Raw genomic sequence first — 21601 nt, 5'->3', positions numbered from 1 at the left:
CAAGATGGAAAATAACTTTCATTGTATAAAACAAATACGATTATATCAAACTTATTAAGCAATTTTACCTTGCTGGAGAAATCAGTTTGTATCAACTTACAGTTATGCTTCAGTAAAACCTTTTTTTCAAGTTGGATGTATTCAGTTATAATCAGTAATCTTAAATACCATTATCATGTTTCCACATGAAGTACATTTTCTAAGTTGAACTGACAAAACATTTATTTATTTATTTATTTATTTTGCAGTTCAAAGTAAAATACAATTTTGGGGTGTGGAGGATCATATCCTGATTTTGCTTGGGGTTCACAAAATGGTAAACGCCCCTGGATGTTGGAGGTGATTTGGGAAATAGAAAGGAGACAGCAGTGCAGGATGTAAATGGAGTTTATTTCAGCTGATCTTGTTCTAGTACAGGATATGGTGACATTTTTATATTCTGGTTTCATTTTCATTTTCTAAAATTGTACTAACATTCATGGACCCAGAGCAAGAGTAGAGAACTAGATATGATATGAATATGAGTGAATGTATAGCTGCTTATCAAAACACTCAGTAAATGCTGTCAGTTCACTCAGATACACATTTGGAAACACTCATAAACTTCATTTTATAATAACAGAAAAGTCATCAAACTATATAAAAAGATTTAAATAATGGGAAATATTTAGTAACTAAAAGATGTAAAATAAATCAAAATTGCTATGGTGCGTGTCCACAAAGCAGAACAGAGCGAGTGTTTTCAATTGACTCAAGCTTACATGGTGCATCATGGGATTGACATTGGACCGGAAAAAATGCTAAAAGTGGCTGAACGTAATAAGATTGGTCGAAAAATGTGGTCGGCTGTGAGGTTCAGGTAGTGACGTCTGTGTTGGGCATTTAAAAATAGGCAGGTAGTGCTGGAGTTTATGCTGGATTTCATGTTGAAAACATTGTTTACAAATTGGACGCTTTGCATATATCACAAGCCATGTATAACAAACCCAAAATTTCAACAAAATTGATCAAATTAACAGGATATCTTTACTTGAGGCATTTGCAAACAAAGCTTACCTATTTCCAAATATAATCACATTGCTCTCTAATGATTATATTGTCTGTAGGTTGGAAGAAAAAAAACGTTGCCAGCGGCACTGAGTGGAGTTTTGCCACTGTAGTGGACATGCACCTTTATATTTTAGCTTGTTCAAAGTAGCCACCCTGCAACAGGACAGAACATTCCTCTGCAACAGGTGCATTCCCACTCAGCATACGCATATATACACCCCCTAGTGGTAACAACTGGAACTGCTAATTGTATTCAGTCTACAACTGCACACGCTTCCTCATAACATGTCATAATATTTCCACATGAGAATATTTCTAAACAATATTGATTGACACTTGCTGGTGCTATTTGGCTCAAGTCGTCCTCTTAAGATCATGAGAAAGGATTTTTGAATATTGTGCATCTACATATATTGCACATACAGTATGGGATTTTTAACTACTTGTGATATAACTGCACGCTTAAGCTGAGCGCACACTTTTACGATTGCTGGTTGTCAGACTGGACTAACATGATCCCAGATTTACAAACGCAAGCAGGAAGACCCGTCCGGAGTTTTACATCATCAGTCCTCGACACGTTCGGTGACTGTGAGCTGCATTTACAGGCAGGATTGAAATGGTGGCTAGATATGAAAAACAATCTGTTATGTTGATCATGGCTTGTCTTGAAAAGAAAAATGGAATAAAATGAAGTCAATGAATGTGGAGCAAGTGGTGGTTTGTTGTCGTCGCATTAATAGCGTCAGCAGGTTCTGCGCTCCTGTTGGTGTTTGATTTGATGGTTAAAAATCTGCAGGACTGTGTCTCAAATCTTCTGACACTGTCAGAATTTCATCTGAGGTGAAATCTGATCGCACTGCTCATTAATCATTGGCTATTGGCAGATTGCACAATTTGTCTATAGCGGCCAAATCATGCCTAAAATCGTCCAGTGTGAACCCGGCTTTAGTCTAACTTTGCCTGTTTTCACCTACAGATGATCAGTTCATCCAAACACACTCATAAAGGGAGGTCAAATGCAAATTTCTGCCTTTCAGGGTCATCAGAGACATATACAGTAATTTACTTTGTCTGATGTAGACAATCAATACCATCATTATCAATAATCAACTTATTATCTGTACCAGTTATGGGCTGATTCTGACTCTTATATTAACATTTTGTAGTGTTGAATTCACACCTTCTCCCTGACAAGTCACTGTTGTCTGTCCATCTCTTTCACAATGGGTCTGAGTTCTATGAAGGTCAGTCAGAGACTTTCTCAATATAGTCAATATGCACAATAGTCTCTCGGGTCTGAATGTAATGGATTCATATTGGGCATCACGTAGCATTCCGGCTCTTCTACTGTCCCATCATCATTCTCCACAGTTATCACCTTAAAGAAGTGAGATGGCACTACTTTCTCTCTTAAAGGCACATTAGTCATTTGACTTAGGTAAAGTGGTCCAGAGTACATATGGACACTGCAGATCCCGTTTTGACCTCTTGAGATCTCGATCTCAGAGATTCTCCAACATTTTCCACGGGCCTTATCCAAAGTCTTATGCTGTGGTGTTATGTTGCTGTTCAAATTACTGTCTTTAAGGCCTTCCCAACACCACCTGTGATTGGCAGCAGCAGCAAGATGACCTCCTTTAGGGATCTCCAAATGCTCCTGGCTTCATACAATTGTTAACTGAAATTTCCCTGTTCAATATCTCATACACCCATTCAGCATTCCCGGCGTCATTGTTGAATGACATGGCGTAAGATTTTCTTATCCTTATATCAGCATCTGAAGATAATCCATCTATTAATTTATAGCGAGACCTGACCTTTGGAAATTCTTGTTCTACTACTCTTGGTTCACTGTGAAACATTTCTGTGAGTGGGATACGTATGCAGATGGTTTCATCTGCCCTAGGCATATTTTCTATTTCTTTAACTACTGATGCTAACTAGGCCTGTACTGGCTAAAGGGATGACTGGAATCACTGCGATCAGTGTGGATCTGACTGACACGATTTGTTAGAGTGTAATAGCTAGATGTTGTGGGGTTTGCTCCAGAATGCTGCTCATCTCCCCCAGCAGGTCCCATTGTTGCCAGTTTAGGATTGCTTTGAGATTATCTGTCTTTTGAGTTTCCTTTCATTCTTTGGGCTTCGCCACAAGCTTGCTTAATATCAACAGTTGACTGATGACCATCTACCCATCTTTCATTCTCTTTTTCTTCTGCAACACGCAACTTATAGAAGCCAATGTTTTTTTGTGGCTCACAATTTTCAACTAAAGCATCCTCGTTCTCATTCACCAAAACATCATACTTGGTTTCCTTGTTGTTTGAATTAGCATAACAGTTTTTTCCTTGTTGTTTGAATTAGCATAACAGTTTTTTCCCCCTAATTCAGTAGATGAAGAAGCTACATCTGTGCTAGGAGTTGAAAGTTGACTTTCCGATGCTGGACCAGATTCCTCTGTGAGTTTGCATTGAGATGGTTTCAAACCTGCTCCAAACAGCCGCTCATCATCTCCTGCTGTCTTCTGTTCAGCATTGCTTTGATATGATCTCTCTGCTGGTCTATCAGTTGAGCAAAGACCATCATCTGCTTTAGACCAAATAAAAGAAAACATTCCAATGAATAAATATATTTATACACAAGTATTAATTAAACATAACATGAATCAAAACTTACACTGCACAAATGTATTGTTCTAACAAACTATGTACACATCAACAGATGGTGACCCCCACATAATCTTACTGCCGCATTGCTTATGGTTGAATATTGTGAATTCAATAAATTAAGATTTTATTGTGGAATTTATTATAATGTGACATTTCTGGCTTTCTAATAATAAGTAAAAAAAAAAAAAAAATCACAAAATCACAGAATCACAGACTATCCAAGTCTGTTAAAGTATGGTAGAAGTAAAGTGATTATCTGACCATCTCAAAGTAATGCACATACGTCCATCTCGCGAATGTACAGTCTTCTTCTGCCATCTTCACCCATTAGCCGCATTTCCACTGGCCAGCGTGAGCACAGAGGCCGAAATCATGCCGCGTTTCCACTGTCGGGCCAGTAGCCTCGTGGCTCTCCTGTAAAACCCGCCCTAAACACGTCTTCACTGGACTATGTCACACAATACAAAGTTACACCAGCGAGAGAGAGATGAATAAAATAAATAAATAAACAAATATATCAGAAGCTGTCATTTAGTCTATTTACAAACTTGGACACCACACGAGGCTATTGACTGACCACAAACAGGTTTTTGGCATTTTTCATTCGTTAAAGTCCACTTTCTAATAAAAATGTCCTGATAATTTACTCACCCCCATGTCATCCAAGATGTTCATGTCCTTATAGTGGACTTCAATTGGCCAAGGTCAAAATTACAGTGAAAAAAAGCTTACGCTCAATGTCCTACACCTTCCCTATTCAACTTAAGGAATGAATGCGGCGCCAGTTCTGTTTTTTCCGTATGTTGAATAGGAAAAGCGTAGGACATTCAGCATAAGCTTTTTGAAGGATAGGAATCGCGTTCTGGTAGAAGCACTTGTGATGTGATCATTTGTGTCCATAAAGCATATATATTTTCATTTTTTAAGGAATATGACCAATGGTTTCTCTAGATAAGACCCTTATTCCTCGTCTGGTATCATTTAAAGCTCTTTGAAGCTGCACTGAAACTGTAATTTTGACCTTCAACCATCTGGATGCCATTGAAGTCCACTATAAGGAGAAAAATCCTGGAATGTTTTTATCAAAAACCTTAATTTCTTTTCGACTGAAGAAAGAAAGACATGAACATCTTGGATGACATGGGGGTGAGTAAATTATCAGGACATTTTTTATTAGAAAGTGAACTAATCCTTTAATGCAGGGGTCGGCAATTAAGTTTGGCATTGGGCCAAAAAATATTTTCGCCACTAGATGGCGGGCCAGAACATAGTCAAAGGAGACTTGAATAAGCCCATTAATGGCATATTTGAGTCATGCTCTTAACGGACTATGTTTTATTTCCTCTTTCCATATTGTGAATAATAAATGTGTATTTTAATATTTTTGTTACACAACGTAGCCTAACTTATTGTAATAATTATTTGACGTAGCCTACTTTTACACTCAGAATTATTCCTTGGCATCCTCAAGTACTGAACAGCGTTTATTTAAACTGTTTGCGTGCTGTAGGTACACTATTACATCGTGTGCAGAGTGATGTTAACATTTAAGCTCTGGTGAGAGAAAATGCCACTATCAAAGAGTCTAAAGAGGAAAGTTGACAGCAAAAATAGGGCATACAAAAAGAATGGAAAGACAATTGCGTTCATCCTACCTGGTTTTGTCCCTGCTGAAAAATCCAACTAAAACCAGCCTAAGCTGGTTGGCTGGTCTTAGCTGGTTTAAGCTGGAAGTAGCTGGTCAAGCTGGTCTCCAAGCCTCCTAGCTAACCAAAACCCCTCTAAAACCAGCATTGACCAGGCTGGGAGACCAGCTAAAACCAGCCTGACCAGCTTAGGCTGGTTTTAGCTGGATTTTTCAGCAGGGAAATGCAAAGCCAGTGTGTCTTATCTGCAACAAAGTTGTCGCTGTTTGCAAAGAATAGATAATATTAGAGGACGTTCACGTCGCATCTGAAAAACATGTGGAAAGCGCTCATGCCTTTTTCTCCTCCTTTCCAAAGCGCTTGCGCTCCCATGGCGTCTGTCGTTGCTATGCAACCATGAGCTGCGCTCTCCAGACAGATCTACTTCAGAACCAGCTGCTATTAAAATAATCTGGGCTAATTTTGGGCTAAAAGTGTGTTGTAACGCAAATGTTACTAAACATGTACTGAGTAAAATATTACTGAAAATTGATTACACTACTTTTACAGCAGAAAGTAATATGTTACTGTAATGCATTACTTTTGTTACTGCCAACACTGTTTAACTGGACCTTGAAATTGTCGGTTAAATTTTCATATACCCCTTGGATTTCATCAAAAATATCTTAATTTGTGTTCTCAAGATGAACAAAGGTCTTACAGGTTTGGAACGTCATGAGGGTGAGTAATTCATGACTGAAATTTCATTTTTGGGTGAACTAACCCTTTAAAAGGCTTAAAGGTGTAAGATAAAAAATATACATTAGCAAAATGTATTTTAACAGTAATAAACTGTAAATTAAGTTTACAGCAAGCAAACTGTAGAAAAACCGTAATATAGCCTATTAGCAAACCTGCTGCCAGTAGTTTACTGTAAAATTACTGTAAAATCACATTGCTCTTAATAAATGTATGTGAACTCAATGAGTGATCAGGAGAGTAAATGTTGAACTGAAGTGTTATTTTATGTGTTTTTACACACTCACATGATGATATGGTGATGTTTAATGTTCTGTTATGGCAGAATTGAAAGGGTTTCTGTTGTCTGAGTTTTCTGAGGTTACCGTTATGTTGGAGACTAGAGCCTGTGCTTCAGTCCAGCAGAAGATCAAGAAACACTGATGTTGGTATGAAAGAAACAATTGATCTGGTTAGACTATATATGATTGTAGGAAGTAGTGATGTTAGGAAGGAATTGATAGCATATCTAGATAAAAAAGGTAAAATGAATAGGGATGTGAGATACCTATATAATTAAGTGCAACTGCTGCTAGCTTTTCACAGATATTTTTTTTACAGATTACAGATCATTTTTACAAAAGTATACTTTGCAGATGAAGCTGCTGCCAGTTGATTACTGCAAAGTTTTACAGTTTTCCACAGTCCTATTGTGACTATCAATAAGTACACAGAGATTCAGGTTGTAAAAGGGTTTTATTTCAGCTGATCTTGAAGGTGACATTCTTATTTTCTATTTTCACATTTCCTTTTTAAAAGTGTCACAATCACAGACCCAGTTTCAACCTGCTACTTGTAAAACAATTACAATACAGAATCAGTGCAAACACATGTGATAATAAAGAGCATACAGAATTATGATGTAAATATGAGTGAAGAATATCTAACTTCTTATCAAAGCACAGATCCGTTATATATCATTTTTAAGCTTTTATTTTGGATGTGATTAATAGCAATGAATCGATTTGACAGCCCATAAATATAAAGAGATGAATTGAGCTGAATAGCACAGATATAGCTGAAAGTGTCCAGAACACATACAATATTTGTTCTGTGAGGAAATACATAAATATTATATGTTTATAGACTAAATTCATTTTGATCATTTAAGCATAAATTCTCAGATTAAGAGGTATTTAAGATCATAAGACCCATTTCTGAAAGCATGAGAAAGCTTTTTGAATGCTGTGCATCTATAGTTATGTACAGTATATGGGATTATTAGTGATTCAACTGCAATCTTAGTCAAACTTTCCCTCTTCTGATCTTCAGATGGTCCATTCATCTAAACTCACTCATAACGGAAGATCAAACACAACTGTTCCAGCATCATCAGGATAATAGAGTAATTTACTGAACACATCAGATATATGTACAAGCAAACCATCTGGTGGTTCCCAAGGGTGATAACGACAGGGGGAACCACAGGACCAGATTTGTGCTTTGGAGAGTGTCAATAAGCTTGTTGACAAGTGAATTAAAGACATGTTGATCTGTTGAGTTTTGTTCAACACTGATTTCTGCTCACTTGCGTTTTGCAAACCGTCTCATTTGAACAAACAAAACATCCATTTAGTACTTTAGTTTCACATAACAAAGTTGACAAACTAAAAATGTAGTTGTTGACAACATGTTCTGTCAGATTAATTTAAACTCTGCTTACATCATGACACGATTATGATACATCACCATAAAGCGTTAATTATAACAACCGAGTTAATAACAAGGATATTAGACGGGGCCGGTCCTGGTATCATCATATTTTTTCACTTATTCTGACTTTAATGTTAGCACTACTTGACTCTCCTGTTTCACCTTCTCCTGTAATTGTCTTTATACAGTCCTTCGTTACCACATTGGGGTTTTCTTCTGTGAATTTCAGCCCAGAGAGTTTCTCTATTGTCTTAATATACTCACGATGCTTGATTTTTACAACGTTTTTTTTGTCATTTTTTTCATCAGCTACATCGTCTTTATTCACTTTGGGCATCACATAGCATTCCGGCTCTTCTACTGTCCCATCCTTATTCTCCACAATTATCACCTTAAAGAAGTGAGTTGGCGTTACTTTCCCTGCCTGCTTTTTCAGTGTACTGAGGTCAGCACGATCATAGAAATCCTCCACCTTAGTAACATATTTTTTCTTTGTTTCTTTCAGGTAAAGTGGTCCAGAGTACACATGGACATTACAGACTTCATCATTCATAGCTTTTTCTCGACAGTAATTCTCAATAGTTTTCCAAATGCCATTGTTTAAGTCTTTTTTCTGTGGTACCATGTTGCTCATCAAAAAAGTGTCATTATAGGCTTCCTGACACCACCTGTGATTGGCCGCTGCAGCAAGATGACCTTGTACATAGTCTTTCTCCTCAAATTCATTCTTTCCAAAGCTCCCGTGCTCCTTACAATTTTCCTTCAGAGTGTCTTTGTTCAGTATCTCATAGACCCATTCAGCGTTCTTGGTTTTATCGTTGTATGACATGACATACGATTTTCTTATCCTTACTTCAGAATACGAAGGACATCCGTTGACTAATTTATAGGATGACTCGTCAGTTGAATTTGGATCAACATCAGAGTCAGAATAATCACCAGACATTTCAAAGAAAGGGATCAGAATGAATTTGCTCAAACACTCTTCAGAGCTCTCGTCACTCATCATAACTCTCTTCATCTTAACCCCTGCAACGTCTTCTGCTTGAATCTAAATCAGTTTCTTGTGTTGCTTGTTTGATATCAGCTGCTGGCCAACAACTACTGTGATTTTTAAATAACAAATCTCTTTCCAATCTTTCTTTTAGTTTTCTCTAAACGGTCAACACCATAAAAACAACAACAAATCCTTACTTATATAATCTAAAGGGTTTCTCCCCACTTTTTTACCATTTCCATCAGAAGGCTGGTTTTGTACACAGTTCAAACTTCAAACAAAAGTTTAAACAAATCTCTCTTGACTCTGGTTTTATTGCTTCTTCAAGAGCTTTAGCGAAGGATCCTCTCTTCTTCCTGGCTAAAGCAATCAAACAAACAAACAAAAGTGTCAAAATTCTTCTTAATTCAGAACTTATTCTAACTTATTCCCCCAGTTTCACAGACAAGGCTTAACCCATTTTAGCCCACCGGCAACTATAGTTGCCACAGTGTATGGTTGTCATTTTCCTTTTGTAAGTTTTTTTCTAGATGTTTTCCATGTTTTATTTCTCAATGACATGCAAGAAAACATCCAAATAAAGGATTTCAAGAACAAAAAAAAGGTATTCACTTCCTTCCTGTGACATGAGGCTGTCAACTTCCTACCCCTACTTCCAGGAAGCATAGTGAAGGCAAACCCTCCCAAAGAAAAGTAATTTTCATGTTAATATAAAAAAATGTTTGTTGACATATATATATATATCTACGTAATCATGAGGGTCTCTAGAATAATCCAAACAAAACAAATCTTACAAAAGATCTATAGTTTTTTGTATACTTAGTCAAAAGTCCAAGCGGCAACTATAGTTGCCGGTGGGCAAATGACTTGTAAGTACATACATTATGGGGAAATGGGGTATACTGTGTTTAGTGGGTTAATAAATCAAGGTTATTGGTCTTGTTTAGTGCTTTTTGCTTTCATAATATTTTATATTGTTATATATTATATATTGTTATTTGTTAATTAATTTATTTTTTAATTTATTTATTTTTTGTTTGTTTGTTATATGTGACCCTGGACTACAAAACCAGTCATAAGGGTCATTTTTTTGAAATTAAGATTTATACATCATCTGAAAGGTGAATATATATATATATATATAAGCTTTCCATTGATGTATGGTTTGTTATGATATGACATTTGGCCGAGACTCAACTATTTGAAAATCTGTAATCTGAAGGTGCAAAAAAATTGAAATATTGAGATAATTGCCTTAAAGTTGACCAAATGAAGTCCTTAACCATGTATATCCATTTACAAAAAGAATTTTTTATATATTTACAGTGGAAAATGTACAAAATATTTTAATTGAACATGATCTTTACTTAATATCCTAATGATTTTTGGCATTAAAGAAAAAAAAATCAATAATTTTGACCTATACAATGTATTGTTTGCTATTGCCACAAATATACCTGTGTGAATTATGACTGGGATTGTGGTCCAGGGTCACATATAGATGTCATTTTTTCTAATGAATAATGTAATTTAACATTTTAATTCACAATGCTCTGTTGTAGCAACTTAACGGCTACGCTTTTTTCTGCACTATGTTCCACCACTTTAAGACTAATGGATTTGTTGTTTGTTGTGTTTTCATATTCAAGAGATTATAAGCTAGATGCAGCTTTTTTGTGTTCGCATTGAATGTTCTTCGACTTTGATTGATCTGTTGAAAGCAGCTAATTTGAGTTAGATGCATAAATGTTGTCCTCCTATACAAATTTTACATTGAGGGGTGCATACAACATATTTGCCCACCGGCAACTATAGTTGCCGCACTTTCAAACACGTTTTTTAAGAAAAAAAAACAAAAACCTGGGAAAAATAAATGCAGAACATGTTCACATAGGACACTATTAACAGGACTATATGCATGAAACCATTCAGAAAAATTTGGGCACAAATGGGTTAAAGGATTAGTTCACTTTTAAATAAACTTTTCCTGATAATCTACTCACACTCATGTCATCCAAGATGTCCATGTCTTTCTTTCTTCAGTTGAAAAGAAATTAAAGTTTTTGATGAAAACATTCCAGGATTTTTCTCCTTATAGTGGACTTGAATGGGCACCAAACAGTTGAAGGTCAAAATTTGTTTCACTGCAGCTTCAAATTGTTCAAAACGATCCCAGATGAGAAATAAGGGTCTTATCTAGTGAAACCATCACTCTTTTTCTGAAAAAAAATTAAATTAGTTTTAACCAGAAATGCTCATCTTGAACTAGCTCTCTTCTTCAGGGTTTCTGATCCACACATAGGCAGCGACGTCATTACGTCTTTTGAGGTCCAGAAAAGTTTTAAAGACATTGATAAAATAATCGATGTGACTGCAGTGGTTCAACCTCAATGTCATAAAGTGACGAGAATACTTTTTGTGCGCAAAAACAAAACAAAAATAACAACTTTATTCAACAATATCTTCTCTTCTGAGTCATTCTCCTTCTATGTCAGAACACCGACTCAGTGTTGTCCGACGCTGAACACGTGAGGAGCAGCACGACGCATGCGTGTGATTCTGACACAGGAGCCGGATAATAATGGATTACTGGTAATGGCATTGTTTTGTCTCAAGATGTAAAAGAGTTATGTTTTTTTTTAAGGCATTTTTATAAAAGGTGCTTAAATATCCAAAATTAATGAAGGCCTAGTCTGGCTTAAGCTAAGCACTGTCTGTGAAACCGGGCCATTAAACAGAAACAGAAAGATTTACTCACTTTAATGGGTTTGTTGGGATCTGTCAGATAGACAGTAACTTCTGTGGCTCTGATTTTACCTCAATTATGTTCTACAACAAACACAAACAGAAAAAAAAAACATATTTCATAATGTACATAATGCTTCTTTTCTTTGATCATCTCTTTCTGATTTTTTTTGCAATAAAGTATGTGTTTTGGTAAACACTGTTAAAAAGACAGTGAGTCAAAATGAGTCAAACTGCCCAATGAAATGAAACACAGATCACCATTATAATGACCAAACTTTTCAATAAAACTTCACCATCTAAACCTCTGTTAATTCTGAACTGTAGACAAATGACAGAAATATAGTCAGTCTGGTTTATAATAAGAGAGATTTAATGTCTTTCAGTTGATTTTGTCTAAGGCTGTGGCAGGAAGTTTTAGTTCTTGTGTTTCTCTTTTCTTCAGTGATTGTGCTCATTATCATCAGGTGTCTTCAATAATCAAACATCCATCACTCAATCAATCATTTATGAACATGTGAACACTGAACTGTGTTAATTTAACACCAGGGAATTTACTTTACAAATAGCACCATTTCATTTCACATTTTATTAAGAGTAATATTTACTATTTGACAGCTGCTTTTATCTCACAAATGTTTCTTTGGTATTGCATTGTATTTGTTTATTTTTATTTTTGAATTAATTTATATTGTGTTTTTTTTAACATTACTATCAGCTTTTAGAAACCAAAACATTTTAATAACAAGCATTACATTTGAACTGCGTGTTCATAGTAAATCTTAAACAATATTCCATGTGAAACTGTTAAGCCACCATTTAATATATAAAATGTGGATTAAAAGAATAAAAGTAGCAGTAGAAATTATGAACTTTCACTTTCAAGATTAAAGGGGTGGAGCAGAATCAGATATTTCTATTTTTAGAGCATCCGTAATTCACCCATAACAAGTGCAAGACATAAAACAAAACATTCTGACTAAACCAAGATTCGTATGTTCCAATAGAACTAACATTCCAAGAATGTTCCATAAATCAGAAATGATTAGTTAGGTTTTAATAAAAGTCAAATAACAAATACATGCACATGTAAAAAAGTCAAACCTGATGAAATCTGTGTTCCAAACAGCAAACCAAGTTTTCTGCTGGATGTTAAATAAGAGATGTGTTTTGATTTCTTGAATTCTTCTTTGTTCTTTTGCCACTGCAGTGTGAGCTTAAATAGCCTACTGACGTTACACAGCATTCATGTTAGCCAATCAGAAAAGATCTATATGTTACAGTCATCAGACTTCTGCTCTATCTTTCTGGTAAATCACATGACTTTCAATACAGAGATCACAGTGGAGGGGTGGGGGGACCAATGAATGCTCACTGCATGCATAACTGTTTGTTCCTCTTTCCTATAGTGATTTTATTCTTTAATATCGGGTGTTCATCTTCAGTATTTCTCAATCATCATTTAATAACCTCATGAACTCCAGCACTGCTTCGCTGTTTTTTTAACCCTCTGGTATTGCTCAAAACTGACCGAACACCTGAAATGTAAGTTTTTTATTTTCAGTAAAATTAGTGTAGTATATATTTGTTCAATAATATTTTATCTTTTTATTTTGTATTTTGAGAGCATATCATGGTATTAATATATGTAATAATTATGATAATTTTTTTGTTATTATTTTATATTACTTTTCTATTAAAGGAGTATTTATATAAACAATGCATTTAAAATCCAATTTTTGAAGGCAGATTAGTGCAATCTGGTGGGGAAAAAAAAACAAAAAAACATCTGCAATTCCAATGGTGTAACCACTAGATTCCTATATAACTCTATATAACAAGGCTTATAAACTCTGTTGTTTTAGACATAAATACTTATTTGTATAAATACAGTTACAACAGCCAGAGAAAGACAGCAAGAGAATATAACACACACGGTGTTACTTTTACCATAATTTCAGTTATTTAATCAAGATATTAATTGTTAATTAATAAACTGATGAAACAGAAAATACTCAGTTTGCCTGTTTAAAGTTTGTTGCTGTCCCAGTGAGCAGCGGAGAGATCGAGGTGGCTTTACTGACATCTAGTGGTGAAAATGTGGTTACAAATTATGTCAAAATAATTTCCAAGCAGCTTTAGAATGATAAACAGAAAATAATGATTAAATGAAGCAAATAATATTGGTGAGGGGCCATATTTTACACCAGGGTTTCACCTCTAATATTTCTGAGAAAGACTCTGGGGTTTATATGAATCATGTATACAGTACAGTTTATGGCATTAACATAGATGGGAATGTCTGGGTGAAACAGAATGCAAGGCTGGTGCCAAGATCCTGGACACAGATGATCTCTAAGAAAACAAATGACTTTCTGGAAATTAACATTTGACATAATGCTTGTTGCACATCATGACACATGACACATATTCAAGTTTGCTGAGGCCCACTAATCTGATTTATTTTGAATTTACTGAATTAATTGGGTGTAATAATTTCTTCAGTTAAATTAATAAGTTCAATTTTACTTGGGGCCCACAAAACACCCCTGGATGTTGGAGGTGATTTGGGAAATAGAAAGGAGACAGCAGTGCAGGATGTAAACAGAGTTTATTTCAGCTGATCTTGTTCTAGTACAGGATATGGTGACATTTTTATATTCTGGTTTCATTTTCATTCTAAAATTGTACAAACATTCACGGACCCAGTTTCAACCTGCTAATTGCAAAACAGTTAAAATACAGAATGAGTACAAGCACTGTTACGTCCCCAGCTAGTCTAGGGTTTAGGGGACAAGTAACAGAATAAATATGGTGTGATGTGTGGAGGCAGCAAGGTGCAATTCCCAACACCAGGGCTTTAACAAAAGACCAAAGGCAACTCAATATCAAAAACAAGTTCCTTTATTATACAAGTGTGGGAGGATTAAAGCTTCAAGAGGGGGCAAGGCCAAAATAAACATAAACCCTCTAACTATCTACAAAGGAAAAGAAACCAAAATACAATAATACGCTAACTCCCTAACTAGCTTAAACAAGAGAAAACAAGTTATAAAGAAAATGGCACCCACCTCTCTACTAACCCTTTCCCAAATAATTAACAAAATAAACTTAGATAAAGGAAAACAATAACAAGAGTATATACAAAAAAAGATAACTTACAAAACATAAGGGTTTTCTGTTAGCACCAAGATACAACAAAAAGTGTCAACCCAATGACACTAAAGGGAAAAAAAAAAACAATTCAATCAAGATATAAATCAAAAACAACTAATAAGGCTTTCTGGGTTGGAAAAAGAAGCCTCACGATGCAGCCTCCACACACACACACCCAGCTCTGTGCAATGGTGCTACTTAACCCTTTGATGCACAAGCTATGAAAACCCCTTCTAATGCGCAACATGGGTCAAAAATGACCCGTATTCATTTCCTATGTAATTTCAATCATGGTTGAGTGTTTCTTTGCTGAATCTTTGAAAGAAATGTATTTTATCATTAATTTATTCCAGGTATTCCTTAAATATCTTGTTTTTGATTGACAAAAATTATGTTCATTTTTTCTTTCTTACTTTATAAACAAACACAGTTTTTGTCTGTCTACATCAATTTTACACACATGGGTCAAAAATGACCCGTATTCATTTCCTATGTAATTTCAGTCATGACTGAGTGTTTCTTTGCTGAATCTTTAAAAGAAATTTATTTTATCATTTATTTATTTCAGGTATTACTTAAATGGGTCAAATGGGTCAAAAATTACCCATATAGAAACCTTTGCAAATTTTCGCAAGAAGGAACATATTTACTGCAGACAACTGTTCATCCGCCACACATTTCATGTCTCAACATGGCTGCTTTTGTATATTTGATGGATGAAAGACATATTATATTTCATATAATAGGCTGTATATTATATTTCATAATTTGTATTTTTTGTCATAAACCAATGCTACTGGTCACCTTTTACATCTATCAGTGTTCCTGAAAAGTAACAGTTTTGAACAAGGTTTCTGTCCAACAGTGAAAATATATAATAAGTGAATCGATCAACAGTGATTTTGAATTTCTTTATCTAGAGTGTTAGTATGGCTGGTCCTCAACAGAACTGAGGTAGATGATGACATCACTGTAAAAAAAAGCTGAAAGTGTACTTTGCGAACAGTCAAACGCAATTTAAATGTGTATGTGCAGGGTTGCACATACACAGTTACAGAAATCCGGCGGAAATTATAAAAAGTTACAAAAATCTGTATGCTGACCCTCACGTACACATAAAAAGTGAAGTATACTTTGGCCTTTAGAAAGGTAATGACACACACATTCAAAAAAATTCATTCAAAAAGAAAGGAAAAATTAAAATAAGGATTTGGTTATTGAGTAATAGATGGAATAATGAATGATAAAATTAATTTATTGTAATATATGCGATATAGAAAATAACTAATTCGGGTCACTTTTGACTCATGTTGTATTTGTCCAAAACTGTTACATTTCAGGAACGCTGACAGACATAAAGGATGACCAATTGCATTGATTTATGACAAAAAATTAAAAATTATGAAATATATAGCTTAATATATTAAATATAATAAGACTTACATCCATCAAATATACAAAAGTAGCCTTGTTAAGATGTAAAATGTGTGGCAGATGAACAGTTGTCTGCAGTAAATATGTTCCTACTTGCAAAAATTTGCAAATCTTAAAGATTTCTATATGGGTCATTTTTGACCCATGTGTGTAAAATTGATGTAGAAACTGTGTTTGTTTATAAAGTAAGAAAGAAAAATAAACATAATTATTTGTAGAAAATCAAAAACAAGATATTTAAGTAATACCTGAAATAAATAAATGATAAAATAAATTTCTTTTAAAGATTCAGCAAAGAAACACTCAGTCATGACTGAAATTACATAGGAAATGAATACGGGTCATTTTTGACCCATGTGTGTAAAATTGATGTAGACAGACAAAAACTGTGTTTGTTTATAAAGTAAGAAAGAAAAAATGAACATAATGATTTTTTACAATCAAAAACAAGATATTTAAGGAATACCTGGAATAAATGAATGATAAAATACATTTCTTTTAAAGATTCAGCAAAGAAACACTCAACCATGATTGAAATTACATAGGAAATGAATACGGGTCATTTTTGACCCATGTTGCGCATTAGAAGGGTAGTGATACAAAAATGATTTTTATTAAAAAAGTAAGAAAGAAAAAATTAAAATGAGGATTTGTGATGATCAAAAACAAGTTAATTGAGGAATACCTGGAATACTGAATGATTAAAATAATTTCTTGCAAAGATATAGAAAATAAAAACTCAGCCGGGTCATTTTTGACCCATGTTGTGCATCAAAGGGTTAAATCCCCACAGCTTCCTCTCCTCCTCCAATCACATCGGATAACCAATTATTGATCATTGGAGTCAGGTGGCAGCCATTACTTCCTGCTTATGGAAGGAGAGAGAGAGAAAGAGAGAGAACAGGAAGAAAAATAAAAACAAAACAAAAACATACGTCCTTGGACGTAACACCCTCACCACAAAAGATTACAGCCAACAGGTTGTAATCAAGTTTACAGTTATACAACTGAACAAGTCTTAATTTCCCAGAACATAAGTTCTAGACAAAGCGTCTGCAACAACATTATCAACTCCCTTTTTATGACGGATATCAATGTTGTATTCTTGCATAATAAGAGACCAGCGCATAAGACGTTGGTTGGAATTGGACATTCTCAAAAGAAACACCAGGGGGTTATGATCAGTGTAAACTGTAATGGGGTCATTACTTCCACCCAAATACACCTCAAAATGTTGGAGTGCTAACAATAAAGCCAATGCCTCCTTCTCGATCGTACTGTAATTCTGTTGACTCTTAGAAAACTTCTTAGAGAAAAAAGATACAGGATGTTCAATGCCCGCTTGATCTTCCTGGAGCAGAACTGCACCGGCTCCGGTAGCGCTGGCATCCACCTGTAACTTGAAAGGTGATGAAAAGTTGGGAGCAGAGAGAACAGGAGCAGTACAAAGAAGGTCTTTAGCAGCATTAAAAGCACTTATACACTCTGATGTCCACACAAATTTCTTAGATGTACTTAAGAGGTCAGTAAGTGGTGAAACAATGGCAGCAAAGTTTCTGCAGAAGCCACGATAGTATCCGGCCATCCCCAAGAAACGCCTCAACTCACGCTTGTTAGTTGGTGTAGGAAACTCAACAATTGCAGAGACTTTAGCTTCTACTGGTCGCACTTGACCCTGTCCCACACACTTTCCAAGGTATACAACTACAGCTTTGGCAAATTCACATTTTGCTAAATTTAAGGTTAGTGAAGCATCAGCTAACCGTCCAAACACTTTGTCCAACTTGATCAAGTGATCTTCCCATGAGTTGGAGTACACCACAACATCATCCAAATAGACTTCAGTATTCTGCAGTCCTGACAATACTCTGTTCATGAGTCTTTGAAAGGTGGAAGGTGCATTTCGCATGCCAAAAGCCATGACAGAGTATTGCAGGAAGTTATCAGGGGTGACAAATGCTGATATCTCTGAAGCACGAGGTGTTAAGGGAACTTGCCAGTACCCTTTTAGCAAGTCTAATTTTGTGACGTAACGGGCACTACCAACTCGATCTACACAATCTTCCATTCTTGGAAGAGGGAAGGAATCTGGCTTGGTCACAGCATTAAGTTTACGATAATCGGTACAAAACCTAAATCTGATTCCACCTTTAGGTACCAATATACATGGGGAACTCCATGGACTTTGACTAGGCACAGCCAGATCATGATCAAGTAGATATTGAACCTCAGATTTCATAAGGTCACTCGGTAAGGATGTTGCTTAATTGGTTGACTGTTACCGACGTCAATGTCATGACATAGTACAGTAGTTTGAGAAGGCACATCAGCATAAAGGCTGGGATATTTACCAATCAAGTGGCTGATGGCTTCAAACTCACTTGCAGACAAATGGGAAAGGCATGTATTCAAGTTAGCCAACACAGCAGAATTCTGTAAACGGGCACACAAAGTTTGAGCATCTTTTGCCAGCAATCCATCTTCCTCGGGGCAATATGCTGAGGGCAAAACAACCGTAGACACAGGCACTGGCTTAGGAAAACTCACTTCACTCACATCCCGTGCAACATAAGCCTTCAACATGTTCACATGACATACCCTGCTTTTACGCCTCCGGTCAGGAGTAGAGATGACATAGTTGGTATTACTTATCTTCCTCTCTACCGTGTAAGGTCCAGAGAACCTAGCCTGCAATGCTGAACCAGGGACAGGAAGCAGGATGAGCACAGACTCGCCAGGCTGGAAAGTACGCGTCACACTCTTACGATCATACTGCACCTTCATCCTAGTCTGGGAGTTGGAAAGATGAGCTTTAGCAATCTCACAGGCTTTGTGAAGTCGTTCACGGAAAGAACTGACGTAGTCTAGAATAGACATGGGTGAAGAACTCTGTGAAAGCAACTGCTCACTGATCAACCTGAGAGGACCTCTTACAGTGTGTCCAAACACCAGCTCTGCTGGACTGAAACCCAGCGACTCCTAGACACTCTCTCTTGCAGCAAACATAATCAACGGTAGACCTTCAACCCATTCTCAATACAACCTACCGGTACATCCCTACCAGTCTCAATACAAAATTTTCGGAGCATCGACTTAAGAGTCTGGTGAAATCGTTCCAATGCACCTTGGGATTCCGGGTGGTAGGCACTGGCCAATTGATGCTTAATACTCTTGAACTACGGTCCTTGCTTTAAGAGTGCGAAGAGGAACCGCTTCTGGGTAACGCGTCGCCGCACACATAATGGTCAGGACATACTGATAACCTGACTTTGACCTAGGCAAGGGCCCTACGCAGTCAATGATTAATCGCTCAAAAGGCTCACCAAGAACTGGAATCGGATTAAGTGGAGCAGGCTGAACGATTTGGTTTGGATTCCCTGCCAATTGACAAGTAGGACAGGAACGCACAAATTTGGACACAGATGACTTCAGACCCGGCCAAAAGAAATACTTGGAAATTCGATGAAAAGTTTTAGTCACGCCTAAATGGCCCGATAAAGCATTTTCATGAGCTAATTGCAACACTTGTGAACGATACCCAGAGGGTAGAACAATTTGGTGAACCTCTTGCCAATTCAAATCAGAACACTGAGGCTTCCACCTACGCTTCAGTACACCATCCTCCAAAAAGTAAGCTACACCAGCGTCAGGCACTTGCATAATGTCCACTACAGAATCCCTACAAGAGACTAAGGATGGGTCAGAAGTCTGAGCTGCAATCAAATCCTCCTTACAAACCTTTAAAGAAAGGTCTGGCGATGCACTTGATTCAGTAGGTTCTGGAATAATCTCAGGTACAACTCTCAGCTCACACTTTTCACAGTCAGGCTGAGAGAAGAAAACAGTGTCCGATAAGTCAACAGTATTTTCAAATTTCTTTGACTGTGCACGGGTCACAACACAGGCAGGAAATACAGCAGAGAATTGGGTAGAGAGATCAGGCAACTTATCAACACTAGGTTGGTGTACTACAATGGGTCTAGGGAAAACCTTACCACCAGCCAGCTCGTTTCCCAGAATAAGACTGACACCATCTACAGGTAACTGTGAACACACTCCCAGAATAACTGGTCCTGTGACAAGGTCAGACTCCAAATACACCCTATGGAGAGGAACATTAACACATCCCATTTCACATCCACGGATTAACACATCACTACCTGTATATGACTCTGGTGAAAAAGGTAACATTCCCTCCAGAATTAGTGACTGCATAGCTCCTGTGTCCCGTAAAATTCTGACTTGCTGTGTCTCAGAATCAGGTGAAAGAGAAACTGAGCCAAAGGAAAGAAAAGGCTGGTAAACAATAGCATCATCATTTAACTCTGGTACAGATTGTACTAGTGCTACATTTTTAGGCTTAACACTTTTCTGTTTCCAAGCCTTACACTCCGAGATTAAGTGACTTGGATCGAGACAATAAAAACAGACCCGCTTGTCCCCTGCACGCTTAGGACTAGATTTACGTCTACCTCCAGCAGACATCTCTGATCTAGCAGAACGAACAGAAGCCTGAAAAGGTTCTGAGCCCTCCATAACTGAAGATTGACCTTTAGCCTGACGTACAGAAGAAAACACATTACGATGGGTCAACACAAACTCATCCGCTACAACAGCAGCATCAGATAAGACTTGCACCTTCTGTTCATTCAAGTGAACAACAACATTTTCTGGGACACAAGATTTAAAATCTTCTAACAAGATCAACTCCTGGAGCTGCTCAAAAGTAGTAATCTTGCTAGAAAAGCACCACTTTTCAAAAAGTGCCTTTTTCTCTCGTGCAAATTCAACATAAGTTTGTCTGGCTGTTTTTGCGTGTGCTCTAAACTTTTGCCGATAAGCTTCTGGCACCAGTTCATATGCTCGTAACACAGACATTTTTATAGCGTCATAATCTAAAGATTGTTCAATAGGTAATGCAGCCGTAACTTCCTGTGCCTTACCTGACAGATTGCACTGAAGTAGTAACGCCCACATATCCCTAGGCCACCGCAGTTTAGCAGCAACACGTTCAAACGCTATGAAATAAGAGTCCACTTCAGTCTCTCTAAATGGCGGAACCAGTCTAATATATTTACTAACGTCAAAATCAGATTGTGACTCAGAAGATGAATCAGAGGAACTTTGATTAAGGGTCTGAGCAGAATCGGCTATTGGCATTACCGGTGAAGAAACTGAAGGTCTAGCACGAGGTGATGGAATAGGCCTACTACGTAACTTAAGAGCCTCCATCTCATTCCCATGCCGCTCACTATCCCGCGCTCGCTCAGCTTCTATCACTCGAAGCCTGATGCGTTGAGCCTCACATTCCTGACGTTTTAACTCAAGATCTAATTCTTTCAGCTTAATTGCCAATATAGCATCAGAACCAGAATCTTTTGAGTCTATGTTGAGAACAGAATCAAAGCCAGCAATCTCTGCAGTCTCAGATTCTTTCCCAACAGCCCCATCTGATGCAGCCAAAATGCCAGC

At 36.7% G+C, this 21601-nt stretch overlaps 1 protein-coding gene across 2 annotated transcripts; it reads right to left on the bottom strand.

The window, feature by feature from the left end:
• Nucleotides 1–6756: 6756 nt before the first annotated feature.
• LOC137008950 (endonuclease G, mitochondrial-like) lies at nucleotides 6757–12769 on the bottom strand. Of its 2 annotated transcripts, XM_067370766.1 has the most exons (4): nucleotides 12644–12769; nucleotides 11553–11623; nucleotides 10798–11013; nucleotides 6757–9154 (listed from the first exon to the last, which is right to left on the bottom strand). In XM_067370766.1, exon 4 carries the CDS (start codon nucleotides 8816–8818, stop codon nucleotides 7901–7903), a length of 918 nt encoding a protein of 305 aa, XP_067226867.1. In that variant the 5' UTR covers nucleotides 8819–9154; nucleotides 10798–11013; nucleotides 11553–11623; nucleotides 12644–12769; the 3' UTR covers nucleotides 6757–7900. The 2 variants fall into 2 exon arrangements, with proteins under 2 accessions (XP_067226867.1, XP_067226858.1); XM_067370757.1 differs by lacking the exon at nucleotides 10798–11013.
• Between the last annotated feature and the right edge of the window lie 8832 nt (nucleotides 12770–21601).

The sequence above is a fragment of the Chanodichthys erythropterus genome, chromosome 3, assembly GCF_024489055.1.
Source record: "Chanodichthys erythropterus isolate Z2021 chromosome 3, ASM2448905v1, whole genome shotgun sequence".
Taxonomy (NCBI): Eukaryota; Metazoa; Chordata; class Actinopteri; order Cypriniformes; family Xenocyprididae; genus Chanodichthys; species Chanodichthys erythropterus.
The sequence above is the reverse complement of the archived record's forward strand: the minus strand, read 5'-3'. Positions and strand labels throughout refer to the sequence as shown.